The 25,540-nt window shown below is 38.1% G+C and overlaps 2 protein-coding genes across 2 annotated transcripts; both read left to right on the top strand.

The window, feature by feature from the left end:
* Positions 1 to 6,759: 6,759 nt before the first annotated feature.
* On the top strand, positions 6,760 to 20,778 carry LOC139147605 (NACHT, LRR and PYD domains-containing protein 3-like). The gene is made up of 4 exons (XM_070718754.1): positions 6,760 to 6,913; positions 14,192 to 15,337; positions 15,521 to 15,662; positions 15,763 to 20,778. Exons 2-4 carry the CDS (start codon positions 14,314 to 14,316, stop codon positions 18,395 to 18,397), a joined length of 3,801 nt encoding a protein of 1,266 aa, XP_070574855.1. The 5' UTR covers positions 6,760 to 6,913; positions 14,192 to 14,313; the 3' UTR covers positions 18,398 to 20,778.
* A 3,622-nt stretch (positions 20,779 to 24,400) lies between these two features.
* LOC139147030 (E3 ubiquitin-protein ligase DZIP3-like) lies at positions 24,401 to 25,366 on the top strand. Its single transcript, XM_070717881.1, has one exon. It carries the CDS (start codon positions 24,401 to 24,403, stop codon positions 25,364 to 25,366), a length of 966 nt encoding a protein of 321 aa, XP_070573982.1.
* The last annotated feature ends 174 nt before the right edge of the window (positions 25,367 to 25,540 follow it).

Raw genomic sequence — 25,540 nt, 5'->3', positions numbered from 1 at the left:
TAGTGAAGTATTCACATTTGCAATGGGCATGTTAAAATCGATCAATGTAGAAGAAATATCGCAGATGCTTGAGTTAGTAAACCCATCATCGAAAGAAACAAACCAATGTAGACGCAAAACAAGGGTCACCTTCTTGCTCGCAGAAGTGCAAGACAATTGTTGCACCAGTGAATTTCCGTCACAAAAACAGCACACGAAGGCGATGCTTTGCAAACGTAGTGGAAAGTGCACGATGAAGGAACAAACTTCGTCAGTTGGTAAATGGGCTGATCTTCTGTATGAATGTGTGGACGATGCTTTGGAAAATGCTGGAAAATATGTTCTTGGTGGGATAAACGTTGATTTGTCAGATAACGACCTGATACGTAAAATCACTTTCATCGCACACATGATTCGTCATGCCAACATCGACCATGTGTGTGTGATTTGTCATTTAGAATCATCTATTAATCACTTTCTTGTAATCTTCGATGCACTAAGAGGGAGTATGTCTGCCAAGACAGTTTGTTTTAAATTTTTGGTCGGAACTAAGCCAGTCGAATCGGTTGTTAAGGGACAGCTCTGTACAGGCAAGTCAATACTAGAAAATAATAATATCCAATTTCTTAGCTTCGAAATTGAACCAGCTTCTCCAGGGAAAAAAGTCCATGAGAGCCAGTTAAACTTTGTCACGGATTTAGTCTACGCCAAAGAACACCAACAGACGTCTGACCTAAGAGCAATAAGTATTTGCAGTACCCTAATTTCTCCAGGCACTGTTTCTACGCTGGTAGGATTCCTGAACCAGTACTGTTATCATTTGCTCACGTTCGACATAACGTATGCCACACTGTCCAGTGACACCATGTCAATGCTTGGATCTCTCTGCAGTCAGTCAGGTTCCATGAAACGCCTATACATTTGTGATTGCACATTTTCCTTAATTGACTTTGAGGCTTTTAGGAAGAGCTTACTCGAAGGAAAATACAAAACATTAAATGACATTACCTTTAGAGCTTGCTCTTTGGATGTAACATTCTGTCCCTCGCTCGAGGAAATAATTGTATGCCAGGAAATTTTGGCTCTCGATTTGAGCCACAATAAGTTGGATTGTGAGAGTGTATTGCTCTTGGAGAAGTCAATAAAGTCCAAAGCTGCATTGGCCGTACTCAACCTCGATTTCAATCCTATCTCCGACAAAGGTGTTGAGTCCGTTTCCAGAATCGTAGAAGACAGTCAGAATCTGCAGATCTTGTACGCAGACTTCCAGAACTGTTCTGCCGATGCAGTGCACCACCTGTTGGATGCTTCATTCTCAATGAAAAGAGGCACTCGACCGAGAGGACTTTTGGTCCGAAGGCCATGGCAAATCTATTGGAAGTTGTCAGATCAAGTCGGTCACTGAGGTGGTTGGTCCTCCCTCACTGTCATCCCAGTGAAGAGAAATTATGCTCCGGCTTCGACACCAGTGGCAAATGCGTTGAAACTGTTGACTTTGGTTTTCCGTTAACAGCAATTAAAAATGTGGTTGGCGAGAAAGGGCAACAGTCTTGCAGATTTTGCCGTGGTAAAGTAATACGCATTCAACGGTACGGAGATTACAAACACGCAACTTGAAACACTGACTATCGTAACTCTCTGATACTTGTATTGTGTCATCATGGTATACAATTACCTTGATAATATACATAGTTTTACGGGCTCGAAATCACAACGTACGGCACCCAGTCACCTTGCAGAGAAGCCACAGACAAAACCGCTCGGCCAAACCCGCACTCTCAAAAGAGTGGTTCAGTAACCGAACTAAGTTGTTACAATTTTTGACTGCGACCCCTCCACACGCTGTACAGTTCATGAAGCACTCACTTTTACACTTACATCGCAATCAAACTTTATCGAAGGGATGAATACATCGCTTAAACTGGACGAAAGACCCTTGTGATAAGTTCTTTTTTCTGTCTGAAATTTATCTGAAAATTTTTCTGTCTGAATTTCTGTCTGAGTTTTTTTGTCTGAATGCATATGCTTTTTCGTCTCTCATTGAAAACAAACTAATGTGTACATTATCAGCATCAATTTCGCTCGCATCATAATCCACAGACACATTATGATATGTACTTCCCAAGCACGTTCACTCTGTTCAAAATTAGCATGATAGAAAAGGTGCCGTGTCAATCTTCCAAACATGTATATGTGTCTGGGACTTTATTAATCTGTCCTATTTTTGTGTTACATACTTTGAAAGATGTTAGACTAGGGATCAGTTATCCGTTAGATAATTATCCCGTCATAAAAAAACGTTCTGGAGCCTAAAACAATAATCGCAGACACAATTTGCAAGACTGACATTTCGACAGGAAATACCCCAGCGTTAGTGCAGGTAAACAAAAAAAAAAACGATTTGTAAAAGCTTATTCAAATTGGTCCTTATGTAAACAAACCAATATCTAGGCTTTCAGAAAATATATACTTTGATGGGGTTACAAGCATAATTTTCTGCAGACAGTTCATTAATTGGAAGGCTTCCATACTTGTCTTGGAACCTTCATCAGTTTTTTAAACAAACAAAACTTATCACTAACTTGTTGCTTGCAAAGTTTTTAAATGTATGTATATTATATCAGTAAATATTATTTCTTCCTATATAACGCAAAGGTGTTTCTGAAAGCTCAGAATATCGTTCGTAGTCTGTGGTATGTTTATTCCAAACTGTTGTAAGTATTACAGTTTTACAGTTTTGACACCGTGAAGTTCGAAAACTTTCAATTTACATGTCAGTTTTTGGTTATAGCAACAACTATTATATGCAGTCTTTTTTCTTTCTTTTTAATCTTCCAATTCTCTTGATACAAAAATTCTGGATTGACTTCTAACCCTGCACAGAATTCTTTTAGAAATATTTGATGGTGTCCTTTGTGCATATCAATAATCATTGTACACCTTTATTAGGTGAGTCATCGTTACTTCAACTGGCATTGCCAAATTGATCACAAGATGATGTCTTCATTGTATAGAATGTTTAGGAATAAGATAGTGACATTGCTGTTGATATAGCATTAATTTCCTTTACTTATGATTTTGTTTTCGTATTGTTCCGTTTGTTATGTGTTGGGTACGTTTTGTAATATTTTTGTGTATTCTGTTCTGTGGAAATAAAACATGTGTATATTACAAATGGTATTGTTTAAATGCTACGACCCAGACTGAAATTGGCTGTTACTAAACCTATTACCTTATGATTTTGGAATGTGTGCAAGAGAATTACAATGACTGATTATAAAGACAGCAACTATGTAAAGTGAAAAGTAAACTGAAACTAGGGTTTTTGAGGTGAATACTAATCAAAAAGGAAATTCGATTCTCTATACCCGAATATGCTGCAGTCTATAGCATTAAAAGTACAAAACCGATGTTTTATATGAGGCTTCAAGGATTTAGATAAGACGAAAAATTGTCCAAGCGCACTTTACATCGATATAGAAGATCTCTAGCCATAATGAATTTAGTAATTAACTAGTTCGTTTTAAGTCTAACTGCTACTGGATGATGCTACTCGAGAAGGAGCTGAGCACTTCTCATGCAGCTAAACCCGAAAATCGATCAGCCTCCCAAAGGTCTAAACTACAGGGAAAATACTGAAGACAAACGTATCAATAATACAGGAAAGTGTAGTCTGGAATGTTTCCAGTGTTAATAGAGAATATTTCATTAAGTTGGAAGGTAACAAATTTACTGAAATTTACCCTTTAAGATTTTAGATTGTAAATTAACAAATCTGTATTAAAAGTTTCAGTGCAACTTATCGCGACAGCACAAGGGCGCAGTTGCGTGACTATTTGTTTCCTGAACACACAAATGGAAGAAAAACCTTACCAGCCCGAGTGGTTGCGAACTGAAATCAATGTCCACCAGATGGAAAACAAAACGATTAGAATTCATGAACAATCTGATTCTCTGCATGGTACATACGTTAACACGGCTCACCTAAATATATTAAATATCAAAAAGGACCAAACATACCTCGTGTTCTGATTGAGAAGAAAAGGCGAGGGAGGGTAATTAGGCAGCACCACACCAAATATTTCACATCAACGTTTGACCTACCAAATAAGTATATCAAGAAGGCCGCTCTAGATAGTGTTTAAGTGCGCAGCCATGAAAGGTGAATAGCTCTTGCGACTCGCTTTGGATAGACTCGGCACAGAACAATCACACGTGAAATTCGTTTCAGCTTGATTGACAAGGTTTAAACCGGTAGTGTGCTCATTACGTTATAAATTTAGAGAAACTGACACGAGACGTTGGCGACTGCTGTGTATATACTTTCAATAATGCTATAGCCATGTCGTAGTATTCACTGTCATCTGTACACATGTAAATACCACAGGTTATAGATGACATTGTACATGATACATGTAAACCACGGAGTTAAAGTTGACAACTTATAATAATATTAAGTTTTCTGGATGCAAAACTCACAGGTATATGATATGGTGTTAAAGTTGCAGAATAAATACTTTTAGTTACATGCCTTTATGCCACGCATGTAATTTCCCATGCCATCCCATAGCAAAAGAATAGCAACATATTGTAATAATTATTGCTGAGACTTACATCATGGCAACGTAAGCTGAACTTCAGACTATAAAAAATGTTTGAGCAAGTTTGAAAAGGAGTAGATAGTGCGTTCTTTCTTTCAATTAATGGTACTATGGAAGTTCAAAATAAAACATATTAATCATTTTGAAGTAAATGTGTAAATTTGGTTTCTTCCGGGTTGTTTTGATACGCAATTTATTAAGCAGTATACATAGTTTGACACTGATTCTTTCAGATAATGACGCCGCTCATTGCGGAATACAGCCGAGTTGATTTGTCACCTCACACATTACATAAACACTATGATGTATAACATATATTGAAAGTTGTCGCATTGATTTTCTTGCTTTCGTTTCCGAAACTTTATGAGGAATAACATTTCTACGTATTATTTCCTCATTGTCTGAGTTTATTTGCACCTACATTTTCCTTTGAGACAAAGCAATATCGCATGCATATATGTAACGGCTGATTTTTGCTAAAATTTAAAACTTGTGTTGATTATTCATTCTACTAGTATTTTATCAGTCGTCTTTTCAAAGGCGTCTGAAGGCAATTTAAGATTGGCCGATGCGTACAAAAACTTGGCAAAGCCAAAACAAGAAAAGACAGGAAAAAACATCTTTGCACCCAAGGCATCAAGGACGTACCCCAATCAAATCAACTAAGGAAAGAGAAGCGCCGTTTTATTGGTCATGAATTGAAGTATTGTGTAGAATTCTGACATAGGTCCGTACTGAAACCCTTTAAATGTGTGTGGTATGTGAATTCGGTTTCGTTTCCTCACGCTCAAACGACGCATCGATACTAAATCTGAAATACGGTTTGTACGGCTCTTATAAATCAACATAGCCCCTGTGCTGACGTATTGCAGGCATGTGAGAGATAGTGTTACATCCAAAGTTACACACCGCACTATGCTGTGGAGGAACTTTGTTCAACGCACAAATATTTATTCATTGAATGCATTCAGTCCTGACAGTCTGCTTACGTGAAAAGGGTTAGCCAGTAAATCATGTTTAATGGAAATGATCACTTATGCAGTAGGGAGGTCCTAATTCTACTTATCAAAGGTAAACAAAAATTTATTAACTGAAGATCCTTATACCAAGTTTAAGGAACCTTATGGATATCGGATATACAAAGTTCCTTGAAGAGAGACGAAGACCAAACTCAAAACGCCTATTTGGATACACATCCTACATAGATTGTTCGGTTTTAAAAAACCTGCAGAAATACTGAATATATACTGCCTAGTCCATTCGTATATTCACTGCAAGTAATTTCACCTTTTACTGCAAACGCCTTTCATACAGCGGCATCGATGATGGAGGTCAAAGGGTCATCCCTGAGGATTGTCGTCGTTTCCACTGACGGGCTAAGGAGGCTTACTTTTGATTCAACATGCGTTCGTGCCTTCTACCGCAACTCAAAATAAGTAATTGTTGTAAATCCAACTTTCCGTTCTTTAATTTTTGTCGCTGAATTGCAAATGAAGTGGAGGTATAGAGTTTTGGAGTCAGGTGATGGTATGGATATCGAATCAAAGCAAAGTGCGATGATGGTAAGTTCGAAACCTTCATTGATAAGTATAAGACTCGATGACGTTGGATGGTGTGCTCCAGACTTGAGCTGAGGTGGTCTTTTGGCTCACGAGCCAGAAACTTTACTCCTCGTTGCTTCATAGGGTAATGAGTATATATAGTGAAGATTCGATGGACAATACGACAGCAGCTTTGAAATGACGCTCTTTTGGCATGAATATTTTAAGAGCGCGAATTCCTGGTAGCTTCTTTCGAGTTGACTGTTGTTGTGCCGGTCCCCAGGGCGCTGACTGCAACAGCAGCACACACGAAAGAAGCCAGAGCACTGCCAAAGGGCTAGAACTACTGCAGCTACTATCAAACCTGTCGTAAAAGTCAGCGGGTAACTGTGCTTGCACTTAGCAAACATCCTTACTTCTCCATGTTAGTTTCAATTTTGTCATGCGCTGTTTTCAAATGTTTCTCAGATAATCAGTTGCTATCCCTTTTCGCTTACACTTCTGATGGGAACGGGAACCACCATAGTGTTGGCAAAATCCTACAGGGACTAAAGTCGTGTGAGTGTGGAGGTACATGTAAAATTGGTATCAATACATAAAGGTCAGGCCATGACCCCGGAAAAGAAACCACAGACCTGTTTGCCAACGCTGCCTTTCTCTGAGCTCGGCTTTTGTGTGCGAAATAAGGCTGTATACTGTATTCACTTTGGCTTCCACAACTTAAATTAGCTTGTACAAGTAAACAACAAAAATTCCTGAATGAACAGACGTTGAGGAGAACGACTCAGTCATGTAAGTATGTCTCTTTCAAAGATTGTAGAGGAAGGTAATTTAGTAAAATATGTTGGCTCAATGCTGTATGAACACTCTTTTACATGTAAAACATATGCAGAGGGCGGAGAGTATGTTGATAGCAGTCTCAGACAAAACAATAGTGCATGGAGCTGATGCATACTATTAGACGGGAGAAGATTTACCAAACGACAAAAGTTGTTAAAAATGACAAAGATGACGATCGGACTCTTCGGTGACTGCGGTTTCATCTCAGTTGACCGAAGACGGACGAAAGGGCTTGCCAGAAATTTGCATTACTGAGGAGGGTCGTTTCCTCGTTAGATTGACAATGCAGACCTATAAGCTCGTGTAAGTCAGCATCTACCCCTCCCACGCCAAAGACACAAACACAGTCTATTGCGGTTTGAATCAGTCACAAAGTAGTAAAATCATGCTGTTTTCCACCATTTGTAACAGTTTGTAATAATCCACTCCGCCACACTAACGTTCCTTTCCAAAGAAGCGTAAAGAGCTTACTGATGATTTATGCTCTGTTAATTTTCCGACAACGTGAGGTCCCAGGAAACAAACACGGTTAACGGTAATTTTGGACTTCGGGAAAAAACGAATAAATCGGCAGTATTCATAAGATTTTACATAGAAGGGAGAACATTCGTCATCTTATGACATAGAGAGCGGAAGGTTTGGATACCTTCATAATTGAAACGCGGATCATGTTACATTTCACTTCTGTATTTTTTCATATGGGAGGGATAGAGGGCGTGGGCCGCTATACACTTATTATCTATCAAACTACAAAGCCAAGGGGCCAAAGGGGCCTTCTAGCTTACGGCCTCTGTTGTGCAGAAGGGTTGGACGAACTTTGTCACTGATTATTTCCCAATTGTGTGAGTTTTTGTGCCTCTGTATTTTCCTTTTACTTATGCACGTACTTGTCATATGATCATAGGTTCGAAAGAGGTTTCAAAATTTCGGCACAATGACAATGCAGTATTGCACGTATATATCTAACTGTTGACTTTTTGCTCAAATTGAAAACTTGTGTATTTGTTCTGATTATTCATTCCTTTTCATCAGCCGCCTTTTGTAAAGACGGCTAAAGGCACTTAAAGATTAGCTGATGCGTACGAAAAGTTGGCAAAGCCGAAACATGAAAATAAGAGAAAGAAAAAAACACATCATTGGTATCAAGAAATTACATCAATCAAATCAACAGAGGAAAAAGAAGCGCAGTTTGAATTGTCCTGTAAGATGTATGAATTGCAGTCTTGTGTAGAATTCTGACATAGGTCAGTACTGCATTGCGCATTGTTCAAATTAAAAAGACAGGAAAATGCGTTCAATGAAATCCCTTAAATGTGCGGGACATGTATTCAGTTTCGTCTCCTCACGCTCAAACGACGTATTGAAACTAAATCTGAAATACGGTTTTTACTTCTCGTATAAATAAAACATAGCCCCTGTGCTGACGTGTTGCAGGCATGTGAGAGACAGTGTTACATCCAAAGTTACACACTGCACTATTCTGTGGAGGAACTGTGTTCAATACAAATATTTATTCATTGAATGCATGCAGCCTTGATGGTCTGCTTACGTGAAATGGGTTGGCCAGTAAATCATTGAAATGGGTTAAATAGCCAGTAAATCATGTATAATCAAGAAATGATCATTTATGCAACAGGGAGGTCCTAATTGTACAAATCAAAGATAAAGTTCTGAGAAAACATTCATTTACTGAAGATCCTTATACCATAGACAGTAGAAGGGGAAGACTCCAGTCTGTGCTTAGGGTTAGGCCTATACCAAGTTTAATGAACCCTATAAATGTCGTATATACAATGTTCCTTGATAGAGAAGAAGGCGAAACTCAAAACGCCTCTTCGGACATATACATCCTACATAGATTGTTCGGGTATTCAAAAAATGCAGAAATGATGAATATATACTGCCGAATCCTTTCATATATTCACTGTAAGTAATTTCATCTATTACTGCAAACGCCTTTCATACAGCGCCATCTGTGATGGAGGTCAAAGGTTCATCCCTGAGACTTGTCCTCGTTTCCCTCGACGAGCCACGGTGAACGCTTTCGAGTGGATAAGGCTTCAGGCCAACTGCGAGTACAACTTTTGCCGGCGATTCATACTAACCAAAGGTTTTCATACACAACGGCCACAATAGATTGACAATTTCAAATTATACTATTTTCTCAACGTTACATTGGTTACAATTTTGAAATTTTGCACGGCGGTATAGTGCCTTTAAAGGTCAGTTGTACCCGCCATTGAGGACATTCAGAGAGCCACCTTGAAAGTCTGATAGAATTTCTGGTACGACACCTAAAACAAAAACATCTCTCCCTCCGTGTATTTCCAACAAAAGTGTTCGTTATAATCCGGTTCTTATAATAATTTAACACTGTAGTGACTATAGAAAGGAAGAATTATTGGCTTCGGAGTACAATGACCCACTCTGATTTTTATGATCGTTCAGAAGTCACTGCAACTGTTCATTAGTAATTAACCGGAACTGAAGAATTAGGTCGGCGAGTGACGACATGCAATATGTCCTCAGTCGGTCTTCGTAACATTTTCACAGTTCTTGATACGCAGGTAATTAATTATGCCTCTTCGTGTTTCATTTTCTCACCATCCTCATACAAATGTTTCCTTTGTAATGTCGCCTTCCATCAAAAGTCGACTAAAACGTGTAGGGTCCTTGTGTTGGCGTCATGGCGGTAAACTGACTGTGACACTGGACACGGCAAATATTTTGACAAAATTACGAGTTTATAAATGATGACCTGGTGGAGGATGTTTACTCATTTTGAACTAGTGTGTAACTCATGTTGTATGGTGCATGAATGTGCAGTTGAAAATAAGGCCAAAAAAAGAAAAAGAAATGTCTCTGGTCAGCGCGCGCGTCACTTGAACAACAGCGCGTCACCTTTTTTTTTCTGTTTGTGGCCGGCGGCCGTGGCTGACACCAAACCAAAATGGCTGAAGAGAAAGAGAAAATTCTTTTGGGGGCATGATCAGTGACTGCATGAACAGTATATATGTGACTATATTAATAAAACTATAAAACTGACCCTCCTCCCTCCCTTGAGGGAAAAAAAAAATAAAAATAAAAAAATACCGTCAATGACGCTGTACCTTCTCTAATGTGTGGCCAGGTCAGGTAATTGGTTGTTGGCATGGAGTTGTTGGTAAATAGTTGATGATGTAGGGGCATGAGGTGGGATATGGACCCAAAGAACCCAAAAGATGATTAAATACATCAATCAAAAAAATTCTAAGCTACAGTATAAACTGCCTAAAGATAGTTCAATGTGGAAAAAAGTTAAACAATTCAGAAATAAGAATTAACAGTCCAAAATAGTAATGACGCACTTCCTTACTGACCTGAGTGCATGTGAAATACACAACCTGGCATCTGTAAATTAAATGTATACCAAGTGATCATTTCCAGTCACTTTTAACTGTTTTTAATGGATTTTCCAAAGAGTCCTGTGGAAATGATGAAAAATGCTTATCTTGTCTTGTGTTTGTATAACCTCATGGCTGATAATTGTCATAGTATTGAAAAAAAATTGAAAGTGAAGAAATTACTGTTTTTAATAGGCATATTTTCCTTGAAATACATGACCATGTAAAGAATATATGCTAAAAGTGTTTAAGAGTAAATTTCTTTTCAAAAAATAATTTAATTTGTGACCAAAGGATTTTTATTCTTTGAGTTTACAAATTCAAACATTGCAATTTGTTCAATCATCTTGTGCAGTACAAAATTTATAAAATGACTGAAAAACAAAAAAAAATGGCAGAATTACAGTCTTTGTGATGTAAAATTATGGGTTGACATCACGATAACTGTTAATCTGTTTGAAGTACTAATATACTATAATTTAAAAAAGAAAAATTCATGCAGAAACGGTAAAATATATTGTCAGCAATGTAGTGTTAATTTTGACTCTACATCAAAATATGCCTTTGCTGGATACCAAATATATAGGGCGAAATATCAGCCATGTTCAGCAAAATCCACACAACAGCATTGATCCTTTTCTAATTTGATTTGATTTGCTTATGTTATCCTTGTATGACAGTCAGTACAATATGGAACTTGAACACAACACAGTGAATAAGTATGCTGTAAATGAAATGGTGTGGCTGTATCCACATGCAGCAATAGGAGTGCCTTTGTCTCTCACCCCTCATTTCCAACCTGTCCCATCCCTGAAAAAATAGTTTGGTCTTATATTTATAATGTTAATAATTTCTGTATTTGTTAAAATGTGCGCATCTCAAAAACTTTTGATCATAAACATTTTCATTGTTTTTATAGCTGACCAATCAGTTAACCTGTTTATTTTGAATATTTGCGCATTTTTCCTCAGTATTTGACATTTTCTGAATACCTTCTTATTCAGTTTGTCATTTTCTAAAAGTTTAAATGCTCCATTGTGTGGTCAAGCTTTCCACAAGCATCAAATGTGGTACTTCATATAGGAGGGTCTGCCTCTAGAGGGCGGGCATCATGAACACTCCTGTGTTTGTTGGTTAATTGCTCCACGTAAACTTCTGATTGTACTGTAAACATTGAACATGGCCGACGTCCGATTTTCCTGTCTAAAACTTTCACTCATTTTCGTTCATATGACTCTGAAACTCCAGGAAACGATTGGGAAGAAAGTGTTATCTTGAAATATTGAGGTACTCGCCGATATTTTGCAAAATTAAATGAGAAAAAATGCAAGGAAATGCCGACAGGCTTACACAATGACAGTTTTTCAGACTCGGAGGCATATGATCATCTCTGCAGATTATGCAACAGGCCCAGATCACGTGAGGCCATGAGGGGATATCCAAGCAACTCAGTACCAAACACTAGCGCTCACAGAGTGAGCAAACACAAAGTGAGTACCCCTAACATCAGCTCAGTAGTCTGTAATAGATTGTAGTCAACTAAGAAACCTTGGAGAAAGGCTTAACACTGTGGCTATGCCGCTAAGTCCCTTTTGATTTTTGTCATAGCTCAAAATCGTTCTCCCACACCTCAACCTGAGCCATGAACACCCCCACCAGTTTATGATATGACCCATCACAATGGCATGACATCAACGGATCTTGACAGACGGAAGTCTTGACAGACGGAAGTTCTTGACAGCAGCATATTGGTTTTCAACTCTAATACCTTCTCTGTCTATAAATAGACACGAGAAGGTAAAAAAATAAAATGCGCGTCGCCGCACCATTTTTTAAAGAAAGACCTGACCAGAAACATTTCTTTCTTTTTTTTTTGCCTAACTGCCTGTGATTTCAAATTTCCTACAACCTAGCCTACTGGTACAGACTATGTAGCCAAATTATTGCATATGAAAGTGTGGGGGGATTATATTTAGGTGGCTATATCCTACATAACAGTGTAACTAAGCCATATGAAAGGATGGGTGTACCATGAAAGGTTATAACACGGATAGTAGGTGTAAATCATGTGGATTGCGCGACACTCCACTCAATGATTAGACGCACTTCTCATCGTTAACCAAAGGGGAAAGCTGACTTGTAGATTCAAAACATTGTACGCGGAAACGTAATTTAATCATGTGCACTATTAATTAAAAAGCTTATTTGGACAAAAGTACAAAGTGGAAGGGGGAATAAAAGCTGTTCATGAGCGCCCTCTTACTTGTATTGACCGTTTACTAGTTTTTCCTACTCACTGCAACTGGGCCAAACTACCACTCTCCCATCACCAAAGCTGAATTGCTCGCCCGGTGATTCATCGCCCCCTCTATGCGATTGGACATTCTAAAGATTTCACACCCCATTGTAATTAGTAGTCTTACATCGCTTCAAAAGTACCAAGTTCGAGAACTTGCAGCAAACATCAGTATCCTATTCATTGCCGGCTACTTGACATTTTCTCAAACTTAATAGTGCAAGAGAACAATGTATTCTGGTTTCCAGACTTTGTGACAAACAACCCCTAAAATATATGTTAAAATCAGCGAGCTGCATGATCATGGTTGAATGCCTATATTGTTAATCTATCACTGGTAGACCGTATTCGTTACACATTTAAAGAGTAGAATTTACGGATGTTCTTTCAAAAGCTAGCATTACACATGGTTCAATGGATGAATCATTGCCCGAATAATGTATTTGTTTTAAAGTTACTAAGAGTTAACATTTGAAGTTTCATAAACGAAGTTTAGAACCTAAAATTATTACTCATGCATAAAAGCTTCATCGCGATGATGAATAACCTCTTCAACATAATTCCGTTGGAGTTACCAAACTTTACGAATCCCATTAAAATGCCTAAGGCAGGGTTCTGGTCTTTGTTACAGTACTCCAAAATTAATTTGTGTGCTGTGCTGACAAAAGATATGAGTACTCCGTACAACCCTAGGCCCTTTACTCCGATCATGTTTACAAGCCAACGACATTGGATTTCATTGTTTTCTTTGGTGAACTCTACATGATCTTTACAGTGCATAAGTTACTAAGCGCAATATTTTATTGATTTACACTGCAATATATAAATTTTGACATGTGAATTATACTTCTCACAATTGAGGTCAAGAGGAGCAAATAGCTGATCACATGTTAACCTGACGATTTAGCAATCGCGCATTCCCCTCAATGTAGGTATGATAATAAGTGTGACAAATATTCTTTTAAGGTATTTATGAGTAAGACGAGATGGTGTTTAACACATTTTAATGGAGTGCTTGCAAAAGGAAGACATGATCACTCCAGGTAGATAAAAAAGTCTAACCACAGTTATGAAGTAACTGTTGTATACCAGCACTATTACAATATAGCGAGCAAGGAACAACCTCTCTTTACGTATGTAATCGCAAATATCGATAACGACTTCCATGCCAATATTTGATAATTGCAGTCCGCATTTGATAATTTAAATCCATGCGGATTAATTATGGGATGGCGAAAGGTCAAGTCAACCTGGTGAAGCTCAATCACTTCACTGAAGACTCATTCCACATACGTTTATACAGTAATGAGATGCGCACGGGAAGGGTTAAAAATTAATTTTCAAAACATCTTACTTTGCTAGATTTTAGCACACATGCCAGACATCTCATATGCCCTTAACTCAGTTAACTGGTAATATTTATCTCGGTTATATGAGAAGCATGACATTTTAACAATGTTTGCCCTCCTAAATAGTTGATACCAAAACTGTGACGCACAGGACAATATGAATCTGCAACGTTATCTAATACTTATTATATATACTTTTCAGGCACAACGTGGGATATTCGGAAAGGAAATCCATGCTGTTAAGAATATCTTTCACAAGGACTTTATCAACTTTCACAGAGGAAACTGTTTGCTAACGCCAGTTTGAAACTCGGACAATAAATCATGGCTGCACAAAATGTGTATTCAAAGGACACCATAAACGGTGCAAGACTGACAGCTCTTCTCATCAACGAAGGTACTGAAGTGGTGAGGAAAGTGTTTCTAAAAATAATATCACCAGATACTCTTGTAAATGTTCTTAACACAAATCAAAATATACTGAAAGCGCTAGTACCAAAGACTTTAAACAACAGGCAGTTCCTACTTCTTTTCCCGAAATCTGGCCAACAGCCATCCATTCAAGACTACGATTTATCATTGATGTTCATTTTGATCCGAAATCTCAGCCATTTGTACGGAGGTTTACGAAAACCCAACTGGCCAGGATGGGTGAACAGACCGGCACCTACGGATGTTTCCTTTGAAGCGGACCTTGCGCGCCTGAGACTCTTTCGAAATGAACTGTATGGTCATGTAGCAACGACAGGTATTGATGATATAAATTTCACCTCTAAATGGCAAGAACTGGAAGTAATATTGGTTCGACTTGGTGCTGACAAATCAAGGGTCGACCAGTGGTTCACTGAATCATTTAACCATGATGAAGAGGAACACGTCAAAGAGGTTTTGACCCAGTCATATTTGGATGACCAGCAGACAAAATTAATGGTCGATTCTTTGAAAGATTCCACATCTCAGAGCTTTCAGCGGCTTGACGAAGGTCTAAAAAAGTTAAGTGATGCCTTGGAAGTTATCAAATTGACGAGTGAGCAACAGCACGACGAAAACGTGGCGTTGAGCAAGAAAACAGCTGAATCTCTCCAAGCTTTCGCCGACCACAATAACGCAAGAGCTGGTAATATCACACACCATCAGAAAAGCAGTGAGAAAAACGATACACATACTCTGTCAACCGAACTCCGAGAAGAAAAGGGTGCAGAAGGAGAACGAGACATGCTAACCCATGGTGGTGACAAAACTCATCTAAAGCCATCCACCATTGGTACCGGACACAATCAACAGGTTTTGCGGGAAAGTATAGATAAGCCCTCCCAAGTGACACTGGATTACGCTTCGACTGACCGAGGTAAGATCATCCTGTTGAGTGTGATACTGTAAAAATAATAATGTACATGTCACATGGAATTTGTAAATGTCTGTATTTAACGTATGTAGATGTGACATTCCAAAAATATACTAATGACCAATTTTTAAAATAATATTAGGATGATCTTTTTCAGATTTATGGCATTCACATTATCGATTTCAGGTTACTCTAAAGACAAAGTCATCGATGAACTCATGTTCCACTACAAGCACACAGTTGGAAGGACACAGCCTCTACCATGGTTAGACTATGACTTAGATCTAGAAGAAGTGTACACCAGATTAGAAATAATAGGAGAGAGAAGGTAAGACAACCTGTGTATCAACACCCTTCATGATTTAACATTATTCTTCTTGTCATACCAATTGCTCACATCTAATATATTCATGTATTATTTCTTACAGGGAGATATCAATGGAACAGATGTTTGATCCTCTATCAAGGAAAGATGCACCAAAGCGTGTCCTTATATACGGCAAACCAGGAATTGGTAAAAGCACTGTGTGTCGGAAGTTAGCTTTAGATTGGACACTACCAACAACTAACTATGCTGTGTTCAATTTCGAGTTTGTTTTACTGCTCGAAGCCAAACATGTAACTGGTAATATCTTGGAAGCTCTTTATGACCAAATTATTCCAATAGATTCTTGTGTGGCCAGGTCAGAATTCAAAACATATGTTTCAGAAACACAGCATAGGCATCTGATTGTAGTAGATGGCATAGATGAATTGAGCAAAGGGTTTGACACAGATTTGTTTAATATTCTCACAGGAAAGTTGTTGCGACACTCTACCGTTGTTGTCACTAGTAGGCCGGATAATTGGATGAAAATTGGCGCCAGCTATGGTACATGGTATGACAGGCATCTAAACATTAAGGGTTACACTTTGGAAAATGCCATTAAATATGTAGGCAGATATTTCCGTTGTGTAAACCCCGAGTTACCGTACGAAGGTCTTACGGAGGGAATGAAAGTCTCCCCCTATTTGAAAGATCTAGCACACAACCCACTGAATGTTGTCCTCATGTGTGTCCTGTGGGAAGATACAGGTAAACTTCCGAACACGAGACTAGAGTTGTATGAGGAATTGGTTTATTGTATTTGTAGAAGATTCTGTGCAAAGAATAGCATAGAAATGTGCGGTTCCAACCTCCCTAAGATCTGTGACAAATTGATGTTTCAAACATCTTCTATCGCTTTTGAAGGCTTTGAGTCTGGTCGTCTCACATTTGAGGAAGCTGACATCAAAGAGAAATATAAAGATGATTATCTTTACTTGTTAGGTTTCATAACCAAAGAGCATAGTTCATCGCGTATCAGGCGGCATGAGATATACGTTTTTCCGCACAAAACCCTACAAGAATTCTTTGCTGCTTATCGCATTGTTAGATTTGACAAGGAAAAACGTATGGTTGTCTTGTCAAAGCTTGCAGCTGAATTTCCAAAGAAAGATACTGAAGTGTTCATATTTGCAATGGGCATGCTAAGATCAATCCATGTTGAGGAAATACCGCAAATGCTGGACATAGTAAACCCACCACAGAAAGAACTACACAAGTGTAATCGCAAGGCGAGGCTAAACTCTTTGCTTTCAGAAGTACAAGACGATTCTTGTACATTTCCATCTCATAAACATCACACAGTTGCACAGCGTTGTAGACGTAGTGGCAAGTGCACGATGAAAGAATCACGTCCATCAGTTGGTAAATGGGCTGATCTTCTGTATGAATGCGCTTACCATGATTTAAATCATGCTGGCAAATATGTGCCAGGGGATGTAAGCCTTGACTTGTCAGATACCGACCTGGTAGGTAGAATCACTTTCATCGCACACATGATTCGATATGCCAACATTGACCATGTATGTGTTATTTGCCATTTTGAATCATCTATTAATCATTTTCTTGAAATCTTTGATGCACTGATTCAGAGTGTATATGCCCAGACCATTTGTTTTAAATTTTGGGTCGGAACTAAGCCAGTCGAGTCGGTTGTTAAGGGACAGCTATCTACAAGCGACTCAATCATAGAAAATAGCAATATCCAATTTATTGGTTTTGAAATCGAACCAGCTTCGCCTGGAATACATGTCGATGAGAGTCAGCTAAACTTTGTCATGGGTCTAATCTACGGCAAAGAATACCGTCAAAAGTCTGGGCTACAAGGAATAAGTGTATGTAGTACTCTACTTTCTCCGCATAGCGTATGCAGACTCATTGGATTCTTAAAGGAACATTGTTGTCAGTTGCTGACGCTCGATATAACTTATGCTACACTGTCATATGATACAATGTCAATGCTTGGATCTCTTTGCAGTCAATCTGGTTCCATGAAACGCCTATACATTTGTGATTGCACATTTTCCCTAAGTGACTTTGAGGGCTTTACGAAGAGCCTGTTGGAAGGAAAATACAAAACCTTGAACGACGTCGTCTTAAGAGCTTGCTCTTTGGATGTCAGTTTCTGTCCCTCGCTTCAGAAAATTATCGAATGCCTTGATATCGTAGCTCTCGATTTGAGTCACAATAAGCTTGATTGTGAGAGTATAATGCTCTTGGAGCAGTCAATGAAGTCCAATACTGCATTGGCTGTCCTCAACCTCGAGTACAATCCTATCTCGGACAAAGGTGTTGGATCTCTTTCCAGAATTATAGAAGAAAACCAGAATCTACATATTCTGTATGCAGATTTCCAGAACTGTTCAGCGGGCGCAGTGCACTCACCTGTTGGGTGTTCTATCCTCGGTGAAAACCATCAGCACTGCACCAAGCGGACTTTTGGTCTAGAGGCCCTTGCAATTTTACAGCAAGCCGCCAGTTCGAGTCAGTCATTTAAGTGGTTAGTCCTGCCTCACTGTCACCCCAGTGAAGAGAAAAGGTGCCGGGGCTTTGACAACGATGGCAAATGTGTTGGGACTTCTGGATTCGGTTGTCCAGCAGGAGTTTCGGTTTCTGAGAATAGGCAATCATTTTGCCGATTTTGCTGTGGTAAGCTTATGCTTATTCAAGGAAAAGCACATGTCAAGCATGCGACATAAAACACTAGGCGACTGGCTGCCATATGTTGTGAGTTGGAACCCGACTGATCAACTGATCAGCATTACTGTCAGACACTTGCAACATGTCGTCTTGTGTACCCTGATAATGTCTATTTTCCGAGCCCAACTGTTGTGCGATCCTGTACTTCGTTGAAAGCCAAAATAGATCAAATATCAACGCTGCTGGTATCAGTTTCATTCACAACGATATGGACATTCCTGTTTCCTAGCGTGCTCATTGTGGTAAGAGCGGCTTCAACGTCTGTGTAGTTTTTCGGTTGGATGACTCCATCATAATCCATCATTGGACAATTCAAAATGAAAGTACACTTTTATGTTGTCTGTTGAGTATTGTCTGGTTCTAATGTTTCAGTAATTCTTTGTTTTTGTCTCCGTATTTGTCTCCTGTCTGCTCTTGATGAATGCAAATTTAGTGCTGCATTCCCTAAATATCACTTCCTTTATTCTCCATTGACCGCTGTGATATCAATACGTATGCGTATTATTTACACCTCCCTCTAATGAGGGAATTACGTTGGTTGACTTTTATCATTATCTATTAAATGAATTCTATCGAGTAGAATATATGACATTTTTTCGTATTGGAGTGAGACAAATGCTGCCATGACCTACAGCATATGCTGCCATCTATATTGAAATAAACAATATGACTTACTATGTCATGACGAGAAACCAATATTTTTTTCTTTCAGGCAAGGATATAAATATCTTGTTTCTTGACACCGCCGGTCCTACCTCTGCTGATTTGATAGTTGAGCTATGTAAAATTTCTTGAAATAGCCGCAATTCTCCCCATTGCAAATGCCTTTGCACTGTCTTTGGTCTCACCCTTCATTCTACGGAGATTTGTGCATGTTGGGCTCAGTTGAATGAGACTTTATGACAGTAAGCAAGTGTTTGCTAATTCTACATGGTTACTTTTGCCTGTAGTGATTCAATATGACAACGAGCACAATTGCAGCTAATTTGCGAATATGGGATCTTCGAGTTGTTCAAAAGTTAGGTGTGCTATAGCTGAAAGTTGCCATCTTACAATTTATCCTTGAAAACAAATGAATTGCAAAAAAGAAAAGTAAATGAGTTTAAATTTGCTGATTAAACCAAGATTACTATAATATTCTCCCAAATTATTGCCAATCGTGTTAATGCTGCATATTTAAACACTACCCTGACATTTAATAATGATGCAGGAAGCCATCTTGGATATACAGTATTACACTATTTGAAACATTTGAAAGTAATGCCGCTAGCAATGGCTAGTTTTTATAGAATCGCATATACGTTTGTCATGAGAATTCTCAAAGATAATTGTGATGAGATGTGCTAGCGCTGTGGCATTAAAGTATAAATTCCCTCAGAAGGGTATTTCTGCAGTATTTAATACTGGAATATTTGAGTAAGTTGTTGAAGTTGAAAAATACAAACTGCCACTTGCATTAAAAGTCAGGGTTATTATTCTTTATGTACTGAGCATCGCAAAAACATATTCTTCTGTTCGCCAACACTGGGAACAACTATTCTCAGGTATTGTATTAAAACACCATAGTAAACATTGCATTCGCTGATGATGAAAAGAATGTACTTATTCAAAGGGGTACTTCATTTAAGGTAGTTCTCGCCTCGAAAATGAAAGATCTAAACTTGTGCTCAACTTTTCTCAAAGAAAATTTCATCCATTCTCTTTGAATATCAAGAATAAAAATCTGGGGTCACCGCGCAAATTTAGTTACTAGAGAAACAAATAACCCATGTTGTAAATTTTCGAAATTCAAAGTGGCCGCCATCTCTGTTATCTCTTTTTTTTTGGGGGGGGGGGGGGTATTAAATTCCCGATTTTTACAAAACCAAACCAGTGAAATTTTATTTAATCCATTAACTTCAAAATGAGCCCCTACAATTGGTAGGCTGAAAGAATATTGTAAAGTTTGAGAGTACGAATATGTGTACCCGAGGCGCCTTTTAGTTGAGATAAATGTATCCACATGTATATCTGATTGTACTTTTTTCGAAGAGAAGTATTGTATCTTTGCTCTAATTTGATATAACCTTCAGCATTGAATCTCAGACAAAAAGGTATATAAAGAAAGATGTCTATACAGATGTTGATTTGTTGTAAAACTAGTGATCATAGCATTGTTTTCCAATTGTTAGAATTTTTAGAGAAAGCAATTTTATTTAGAATACACTGAGGAAGATACGTTGGTGTAGCGGCGACACCAGTTTGTGTGAAGGGGGTTAATTTTGAAGCTTTCTTAGTATATTATATTGTGTTAGTTGTAATTTGTGTGTTTCTGTTATGTTTTGTGATCATTTTCATTTTCCGAGTTTTTTGTCCGTGCCCTAGAAAATAAAAGTTTTGCATGATCACGTTTTGAATAGTTTTGTTTCATTACTTCAACTGAAACTTTGCATTTGCCACATATTTTCAGTTCCAACTTTGGAATGTGCACGAGGGAATGACTAATCCAATGTAGTTTATGTTGTTGAAACATGCTGAAATACTAGTCAGCTGTGCACAACTTCAACTCTGCTTGCAGCTAAATAAAATAACACACTCATTCAGGGAAATATTTTTACACTGTACCAAGATATCAGTGTCCATGCACAAGTCTCACCGTACATGGCTGAACACACACTGTTATAATAAACGTTGGACAACAGCTTTCCCTTAAATTTTGACAGTGTTTATCTGTCATAGGAAAGCCAGTCAAAATGGTAAAATCCATATTTTTCTGAATATCACAAATGAATAGTCTGTTTGCGTTCAGCTAAAGGGTGATTTTTGACACGTTTGCAGTTATGTGCCGTCGTTAGTTTTTACAATGAGTGACTTTATTCAGGCATTCCATGTCTTCTTGATATCACAAAAAAGGTGAAAAAAGGGGCTTTGTCTCTTTAAAGAGCAACTTTGTACAATAAAAACTCAAAAGGAACTAAGAACAATTTTGGACTCCTAAAATATACTTCGTCAGGGATATTTGAAGTGAATGCTTTTCAAAAAGGTGACTCAAGTTTTAATAACGGTCTAGCTCGACTGATGACTGTGTGATTAATAGCCTCCAGTCTGAGTGTAAAACATACTATGTTTTGGCGCCATATTGCATGTTCTTGTGAGTGTATATTTTTGTGTATTTGTGCATTTGCAAGAATTGACACAGGCTCGAAAGAAACTTTGAAAAATAAGCAAATGTGTAACGTAATATTACACCTGTATTCAGCAAGAAATACGACAATCAAGTCAACAGAGAAAAAAGAAGCCACCATTGAATTCATGTTTACATCCCCAAACGCTATGAACGCTCATTTGCAGAAATTTTACCACCATCTCCTTCATGATGCATGCATTTGTAATATAATATTTTGTTCAACTAAATACAGACATGCTGCAGTGTTTCCTAGCTGATTCTCGGGGCAGGACCAGCAATATATTACCTTGGCAATTATAATTAATAAACACAACCTATTAGACGTTTTTAATGACACAAGCCTTAAGTATGTGTACAACTACCCGTCACCGACCAAATACACTACTTCATATTCAACGATAACATACCACACGTGAATCTTCCCACTAGGCATTACTACCGACTGTGCGTAGAATTATCACCCTGACTAAACACAGCCTTAACGATGCACAAGGTGAAAGACCGTCTTACCATATCGTTTCGTCAGATGATATTCCTCGTTTATAATTGTAGCAATAACTATCTGAGGAAATTAGGGTGAGAAACTATTAAATATGACCTTTCATTGAAATATTATACATAGATAGTAGGGGTAAACAGGGGCACAAACTGACACAGTCAAAGCAAAGAAATATATTACATTAAAATGTTGTTGCAACATTTTAATGTAATATATTTCTTTTAAAGTGGAGCTGCATGTTGCCAACACAGTTTTTTCAAAGAAATTTTTCTCATCTAAGATGACAAGGAAACCTCACACTATAAGTATATTTTCAAGAAGCAGAGAATCTAAAGTTTAGTATGGTAGCAATAGTTTACTCGAAGGATGAATGGGATGTATATTTGGGGTAAAAAACCTCAATTTTGGTATTCATGATAAAAATTGATTTAAGGCAAAAACTTGACACTATTTTCTGAAATGTAATATTTCACTTCAAAGAAGGATATATGTAGGAAAAAACGACTATATTTATTTTGCATGATATATCCTTATTTTAAAATGACATGGGTTGACAGACGGACACTCAAAAAAGTGAGTAAAATATGATAAGCGAAATTAAAATGCCTCTTATTCAAAATATAAGAATTTTATTGCCAAACAAAATAGTCGTTTTGTTATATAGCATTTTGAACATTTTAAAAAACTTTCACCAAGCCAGAGTGGAGTAAATTCTTTGGAAATCTTGACATTAGGGGAAAAGAGAAGCCAGGAAAGCGAATTTACATTGATTTGCACAAATCAACTCTTCTTTATAATGCAACTTACGACTGCTATGCTTAACAAGCTAAAAGGTGGACCCAACCAATTTTTAAATCTTGGGTTAACAAATTAATTGAAATTGAATTAATATTTGCAAAAAAAGTGATTTGGGGGCAAAATACGCTGTGTTGGGTGCAGCGCCCCCTTAAATTAATAATTAAATGCAGTTTTCGCTGGACTTTGTTTATGATAATTCAGATACCGCTGCCCCTGTTCATTAAAAATTAACCTGATCTGACGTACACAGTCAGGAGAAGGGGGACATTTTGTGCGCTCGGTCGGTGTCCGTAATAGGTCTAGCGGCTCAGAAGACTTGATACACAGGTAATGGTAATGTTCCTTCTCTCCTATTTTATTTCCTTACAATACCCATATGAAACATTTACTTCATTGTGTCGTCTTTTACCAAGAGTCCACGATACACATGCATGAGGTTGATGTGTGCAGGTCTTGGCGGTACACAGACTTTGGCAGTGGACACTACAAATATTTTAACTGTTTTAATTAAATTACGGGCTGACTTGGTTCTACCCTTTAGAACAAATACTGCATCGACATACATTATGACATGATTGAAGCTGTTCACCCATTATTTAATAAAGTAACAATTTAGGTGGTATATGCAATTGAGCATTAAATACAAGTGATTTTTTCTAGTTGCTTGAGGCATGCCTACGTACCAGTGTAGCTAATCTGTTAGCTATCAAATCTCGAATGAACTTTTTGGAGGCAACCTATGACCTAATTTTCAAATTCACTGGTGTTCCCTTCTCCCTTAAAAGATTCCCTATGCCCTCGCCTTTGATGTACACCAACTGCTCTATCTCCCATTGAAGGTCTCTACCTAGTTTGAATGCTAATAAACCATTGCTCACACGATGACATTATCTTCACATTTGCACTTGTCTGTATCACACGACTTCATTCGGCACATTGGATGTAAGACCATCCGGCAAACAACAGAATTTTGTCACTGCCGGCCTTTTCCAGTGTACGTATTGCACATATACTTTTGCGGGTAGGAAATGCTTTTCACATACAGAAGAATTTTGGGATTTCACATTACATTCGAACCATTATCGAATGAAATCACCCTCTATATATGCACGTATAAAAGAACAAATTAGATTATCAGACTCATACTGGACCTCTAATATTTTCATCCACCTTCGCACCACCCAAGACAGCTAAAGCATTCTACATGTCAAGCTTAGGGCTTAAAGATTCATCATTGGAGTGAACAAGAATCTTATAACACAGCGATATTATAACGATAGTGATTTGAAAAGCATTACAATTGTACAAGGAAGGCCTACCCATATAGTTGCTTGACAACATATCTTTCAAAGGAACCTGTGAACTTTTGCAAAGTTAACTGACTGGTAGTGATACCACTTCTACGCTTTCAGAAACAGAAACGAATATTCGATGGGGAAGGATGAGAAAACATTATAAGAGAATATCTTTCCTAACCTGTAAACTTTCAAATATTTAGTAATTCTTTCTATCGACAGTTTGAATGACGACGCCTAAATCATGGCTGCTGCTCCACAAAATGTGTATTCAGAGGATATTATAAACGGTGCAAGACTGACAGCCCTTCTCATCAACGAAGGTACCGAAGTGGTGAGGAAAGTGTTTCTGAAAATAATATCACCAGATACTCTTGTAAATGTTCTTAGCAAAAATCAAAATATACTGAAAGCTCTAGTACCAAAGATTTTAAATAACAGGCAGTTCCTGCTTCTTTTCCCGAAATCTGGCCCACAACCTTCCATTCAGGATTATGATCTAACATTGATGCTCTTTTTGATCCGAAATCTCGGTCATTTGTATGGAGGCTTGCATCAACCTAACTGGCCAGGATGGGTGAACAGACCGGCACCTACGGATGTGTCAATGGAAGCGGACCTTGCACGCTTGAGACTCTTTCGAAATGAACTCTATGGTCATGTAGCAACCACAGGTATTAATGATAGCCAGTTCACTGAAAAATGGCAAGAACTTGAAGAGATTTTGGTTCGACTTGGTGCTGATCAATCAAGGATTAACCAGTGGCGCCATGGAACACTCAACCATCAGGAAGTGGGACATTTGAAGGAGGTTTTGACCCAGCAGACAAAACTGATCGTCGATTCTTTGAAAGACTTCACATCCGAGAATTTTGAGCGTGTGGATGAAAACCTGAAAAAGATAACTGATGGTCTGAAAGTCGTAAAAAGGAAAGCTGAGAAACAGCACGGTGAACATATGGCATTGAGCAAGAAAACGGCCAAATCTGTTGAGTCTCTCCAAGCTTTGGCCAACTTAAATAAAGCAAGAGATGATAATAATGAAGACCCGGTCCAATCTATCGAAGATCAACATAGCAGTCGGGAAAATAACCAACCAACTCCGTCAACTGAAATTAAATATGCTATGAGGCGGACTGGAGGTGGCCAACTCACACTAACCCAGCATGGCAATGAAGGTAAACTTAAAATTTATGCCGCAAGTGTTTGACACAAGAAAGAAGTTGTGCATGGAATTAAAGATAAACATACTAACGTTTCTCAGGAAGTTGCTTTCCCTGACTAATATAGTAAGAGCAAGCTTGTCAACTGTGATATCTTATCTCGCCTGAAATCTGACATTAAGCTGTACGCAACCTGAAAAAAAATAATAAATCTGCAGTTT

The sequence above is a fragment of the Ptychodera flava genome, chromosome 13 (assembly GCF_041260155.1).
Source record: "Ptychodera flava strain L36383 chromosome 13, AS_Pfla_20210202, whole genome shotgun sequence".
Classification (NCBI taxonomy): domain Eukaryota; kingdom Metazoa; phylum Hemichordata; class Enteropneusta; family Ptychoderidae; genus Ptychodera; species Ptychodera flava.
This window is presented reverse-complemented; position numbering and strand designations above follow the sequence as displayed.

Excerpts from the sequence above, each read along its gene's own strand:
- LOC139147605 (XM_070718754.1), top strand. The coding sequence starts at position 14,314 with ATGGCTGCACAAAATGTGTATTCAAAGGACACCATAAACGGTGCAAGA. Across the intron at positions 15,338-15,520 it reads TTACGCTTCGACTGACCGAG|GTTACTCTAAAGACAAAGTC; the intron begins GTAAGATCATCC and ends TATCGATTTCAG. Across the intron at positions 15,663-15,762 it reads GAAATAATAGGAGAGAGAAG|GGAGATATCAATGGAACAGA; the intron begins GTAAGACAACCT and ends TATTTCTTACAG.
- LOC139147030 (XM_070717881.1), top strand. The coding sequence starts at position 24,401 with ATGGCTGCTGCTCCACAAAATGTGTATTCAGAGGATATTATAAACGGT.